Below are 5,277 nucleotides of genomic sequence, written 5' to 3'. Positions count from 1 at the left end.
GTGCCGCCGTGAGCAGCGCCCGTCCCGGAGTGCCGCCACTTCCTCGGCAAAGCGCCGCCACCATGAGAGACCAGCCCGGGAACCACACGCCGCAGGGGATCAGAGCCCCCCGTCGTCGCGACTGAGGAGCTGCGCTCGAGAACCAACTGAGCTGTTTTTTGCCAGAAAAAGCTGCCGCGCTGCCTTGGCACACCACATCAGAGCCTCGCCGCAAGTGCCAAGCGGAGTCCAGACTGCCTGCGCGCCTGAGAGCTGTTTGCTTTTGCTTTGCTTCATTCCGCGACAGAGACCGGTAGGATTGTGCCAATTCCACTCTATCTCGCACTGCCGGGTAATTCGTAACTGCGCGGGTCTCTGTGTCCAGTCACGCGGCAGAACCACGCGGCCCCTGCCATCTCGGATCACCGCCGCAGGCCGGTTTTCGCTGTTGCTACCGACCGCGGGTTAACCCTCGCCTTCCCAAAACCCTCAATATCTCACTGGTTTTCTTGTGTATTTAATATATCTCTGTTTGTAGTATTATTAAAGTTTGTTTCAGTTTTCCAAAAAAGCATTTTAGAGGTCTCACTAATTCTTTTCTCCCTTCCCCTGTCTCTGGTGGGATAGGGAAGGGTATTATCGTCATCGGACCTTGGCTCAGCCTCGGCCAAACCGGTGACACAAGGAAAAACCTAATACTTTGTGAAAAGAGACGTCCCTGGACTACATCATCTGTTTTCCACCTGCTGTATTAAATACTGAATAGAATGAAGAAAAGATCAGTTAGGGATATATACTCAATAATAATTTAATAACCTTCCCTCTCCTCAAAATCCCAGAAGCTATTGCTGCATTGGGAATCTCTACCTGCCTTTGACTAGAGACCTCGCCCAATGAAGTTTTACTACCTTAATTTAAAGCTCCGGTGACAAATGTCCTTGTAATAGATTTGCTAGTTTTCCTGTTATCTAGGTTTTGGTATTAGGAGACAGGCAACTGGTTACAAAATACGCTGGGTTCTTGAAAAAACATAGCTTGCCTGCCAGCCTTTCTGGTTAGGCTAATTGAGAGCAGCTGGTTCACGGGCATACAGAATTAACAATAACCGTAGTCACTTTATCTGATGCAGTAGTTCTCACTTTAACAGTGACATCGTCTCCTATCTCAGCTCTTGCTTTAACATCTGCTGTCTCACAAAATCTTTAGTTTTTTCTCTGCTTGTCCACTCTTCCAGAGCACAGATTTCTATTTTAGTTTGCTAGCAAGCGGACTGGAGAGAGAAATATTACGGTACCCTATGACCACCAGAATCATTCTAGATGCCTGGTTCTGAACAGATATTGAGATAATATTCAGCAGAACTACAAGTAAAGCTGATAGAAAGTATGACAAACAGTATTTTAGACCTTATTTTCACTATAAACCCAACAAGAAAAAATGACACCAGCAAAATGACACCACTCAGAATGTATTCTTAATTGGAAAGTATTATCACACCATATTCAACCAGAATCCCCCCTTCCACAACAGGCTGCAGCTGTTGAGCACAGTACATCCAACTCCTAAATAGCAATGCCATGGGTCATTTCCATATAACCTGTTATATGGAAAAGGTAGTCAGCAAACCTTACAAATCAAGTGAATAAATAGAACTACATGAATAATTTTTAACTGATGAAATAGATGCAGTTAAAAAAAAAGAAGTTTGAAAAAAAGACAAACTCAGTCACTAACAATTCCAAGGCTTTCAGCAAAGCTAGACTTAACCAGTTAGACTTATTCTTCCTCTTGTAGGAAGAATAAAATAATTTTTTTTTTCAGTCCACTCAGTGAGTGAGATGTATGCCCTAGGATCTTAAATGGAAACATCCTTCCACATACTTGTGCCACTACTTTTGATGATATTTATGGTGACTTGTCCTACATCTTTGTGCAGAGTGAACCTTCTACTTTCTAAGCAGTTGCTGGCTTGTTATGCGTGTTTGCCTACATCTGCTCCAGTGCCTACTCTATTCTGCATGACAGTAAGCAAATTCCACTCTCCAGAACATGGTGGCTGAGGTTCTGAAAAGGCACTCACAACACATTGCTTGCTTAGCATTTTCCTTTTCCATCTATGTCCAGCTAGTTTAACCTCTACATAACCCAGAAAACCAAAGTGACTAAAATGAACACTTCTGTGCCCCAACATATCAGGGCCAATGGAAATTACAGGAAAATTTTATTAGCCATCCACTAATAAAAAGAGTTATTTTAAAGACTCAGAAAGATAAAGGGAGAGAAAAACATAGGCAGTAAAAGAACTGTTACCATAAAGAACAAAGAAAACTAAACCAGGCGGACCAAGTAGAAGTGGGGAGCAAAAGTAAAAGCTGATATAGGCCCTTAAAAAAAAAAATAATAACTACTGCTTACTTAAAAAAGGGAAACAAAAATTACCTAACTTTTTAAGTCTGGAAAATACATGCATAAATGCCCAGTATGCTATATTAATAAAATCAAAGTTCTACAGTCTACTCAGTAAGATTAAATTCATTCCATCATAACAGGTCTGCATTTCACTAAAAACAGAAAGTATGACTAGAATATTTCAGGTACGTTTGTGTACTTGTGGTCACAAACAATATGTGCAAACCACTAGAGAAAAAAAATAATAAAAGAAATATAATTTGGGATGGAAAAGCTGTGCCTTCTTAACAAAAAGGAAGACAAGAAAGCATCATACATAAAAAACCTCCTTCAGAATTCACTGTTTTATGGAAGAGAAGCCTGTGAGAGTGTATATGCAAAATAGTGTGCACTAAAAGCAACTGAGAGGAGAAACAAAATTTCTCTGTAACAAATATCTACCCTTATTAATGTTGGTCATTCCTTTATATAAGGGTAGGTGGAAATGCTAAGAAAATTTTGCAAGTGATAATTCCCAGTATTAGGATTTATGAGAAGAGAAAAATCTATAGGTTATATAAATTATATATTTATATATATTCATACATATTGGTGACAAGTTAATTGCACAGTTACTGTGAAATAATGCATGCCATTTTATGGTAATAATGCAGTAAATCTATTGGAAACAATGGAACTGTAATTATATGGTAAGCTGTGTTAACGATACCACTTTAATATCCTGATGACTGTGAATTTAACTTATGTCAGCATTGCATGTACCGTGAAGTGATATACTGCATTTTTTTCCATGGTATAATAATAAAGCAACTTAATTACATATTTCTTAGGTTACAAATAGATCTAGCATCCTAGATTAGAAGTTATATATTAATAAAATAAATACAATGGGGAAAATTTTGGCCTCAGTGAATTCAAAAGGGATTTTCAGTGGGTCTAGGATGACATTTGCATTGACACACCTCCGGTCAGATTGGTGTTGTATGTGTCCCAGATCCTCTTGACAGTCCTGTAACATGGGCTGGAGTTCTTCCTGGGGAGAGGGGGTGAGAGTGGCAGTTGACTGATGACTGTAGGAGACAGCAGCTGGAGAGGAAGCTGCTCCTCGGACAGGTGGAGTAGGACCTCTCTCATCTTCCTCCTCTTCCTCTAGCTCATCCTGCTGCAGATACATCCTTGCAGGTGGAACAGGACAAGGAACTTCTTGGTCATAGCTAAAATTAATTTTTTAAGAAAAGAAGGACTTAGGTTTTTGCTGTGTAATTAGCATATCTGATACATGTATAAATAGCCCAGAGAAAATGTCAGTGTTGTATGTGCTCTTGAAAACAGCTTAGAAAGGATGTATTGTGTGGACGTACACCACTGTCAATAAGTGATCTCTAAATAGCCACACTACGGCTAGATGAGGTGCACCAGAACATCACTGAAGGAAGGTCTCACTGCCAACTTGTAGGGCAAATCACAGCTCAATTAACTAGTGATTAAAGTGAGAAATGGATGACGTATTAATTTTTCTTACCTTTCCTCCACTGAAAGACTGTAATCTTCACTATTGCTATGGGGAGGTGGATGTGCTGGAGGGGGTGGAAGAAGATCTGCCCAGTTCATGCCAGCTTGCTTGGGGGCCTTTGGAGTCCGAGCACCCTTCTTGTGCCCTTGACTTCCTGTGAATAAAATGCCGTATACATTTGTAATGCTTTTAAGTATCTCCCCACCACTAGGCTTTGAAAAACAAAATAATCAGAGTCCCTCCCAGTTCCTCTTGAATTCTCTGCGAATGTACTGCTGTGCTGAGTTGGAATAAACTGGCATTCCTCATTTTTACACCGATCTGCAATTGTAGTTTCTTTATAGAATTACTCTGCATTTTAAGCAGTTGAATTTAAACAGAAATTTACATTGCAGGGAAAAAAGCACTTGGGATACAAAACTTGCATTGTTAATAAATAGTCAAACGAATTTTACAAGAAATGTCATTAAGAGTGAGCTTCCTACTTCTATTAATTAGTTTATAGATTATCATCTAAAACAAATGAGCTGTAGACATATTTTCTAAAGTGCCTTTATACTATTTAATTGCTGGAACGTAAAATACAATATGATACAGATATGATCTATTAAAGTTCCACTGTTGCATTAAGTCACTGAATATATGTAATTTGTACTTGTCCACTGAAACATTTTAGGCACAATGAAATTACTAGTCTTAGTCTAAATGGCAGATGCAGTTAAAAATAATTGCTGGAAGAACTAAAATAACAGAAAAAAGAAGACACAAGATCGATGAAGTACGGCACAAGTGTTTTCAACTACTATTATTGGGAAATTACAGCTCATCATAGAACAATACAGCTTGAACAGTTCAAATAACTTTGAAAAAGACCCATTATTCTGATCCTGAATTTTAACTTTGGACTTGGCTATGATGACAACTGACAGTACCATTGTTTCTTGGAGTACATTTTATCCTTGTTTTTTATTGTTACTTCTTTAACTGTAGATAAAGTCACCTTATTTTTGAGTATGTTTTAGATTCCTTCACTCTTCTCTCTTTAACTGCGGCATGGTTTTATATTACCATAGTTAAGCCTTATAGACATGATTAAATATGTTAGAGTGAGATGTAGGATGCTTGTTTTTTCTCACATCTACCATCTTAAGATTTTCTATTTTTACGGACAGTAGTTCTGCTTATTATTGTCCCACATTAAATGCCAGATATAAGTATGTTTTAGCTATGTACAATTATTCTTCTGATATCTCAGTACGTCAAACAAGACTCCAACTATCCCAAGGCGACTACCATCTGCATTCTTTACCCTAAGCACCATAATATGTACTAGGTTCAGCACAATTAATTTATTACCCTGGTCACCGTGCTTCATT

General features: G+C 38.8%; 1 protein-coding gene across 1 annotated transcript in view; it reads right to left on the bottom strand.

The window, feature by feature from the left end:
• ROBO1 (roundabout, axon guidance receptor, homolog 1 (Drosophila)) overlaps nt 1–5,277 on the bottom strand; it is a gene marked incomplete at its 5' end in the record, with an annotated part of 114,032 nt that overhangs the window by 15,174 nt on the left and 93,581 nt on the right. Inside the window, 2 exons of the mRNA XM_010135390.1 lie at nt 3,351–3,602; nt 3,911–4,055. Coding sequence (XP_010133692.1) covers nt 3,351–3,602; nt 3,911–4,055 — 397 coding nt within the window. The remainder of the gene's footprint in view (nt 1–3,350; nt 3,603–3,910; nt 4,056–5,277) is intronic.

The sequence above is a fragment of the Buceros rhinoceros genome, unplaced genomic scaffold, assembly GCF_000710305.1.
Source record: "Buceros rhinoceros silvestris isolate BGI_N320 unplaced genomic scaffold, ASM71030v1 scaffold1414, whole genome shotgun sequence".
NCBI classification, from domain to species: Eukaryota; Metazoa; Chordata; class Aves; order Bucerotiformes; family Bucerotidae; genus Buceros; species Buceros rhinoceros.
The sequence above is the reverse complement of the archived record's forward strand: the minus strand, read 5'-3'. Positions and strand labels throughout refer to the sequence as shown.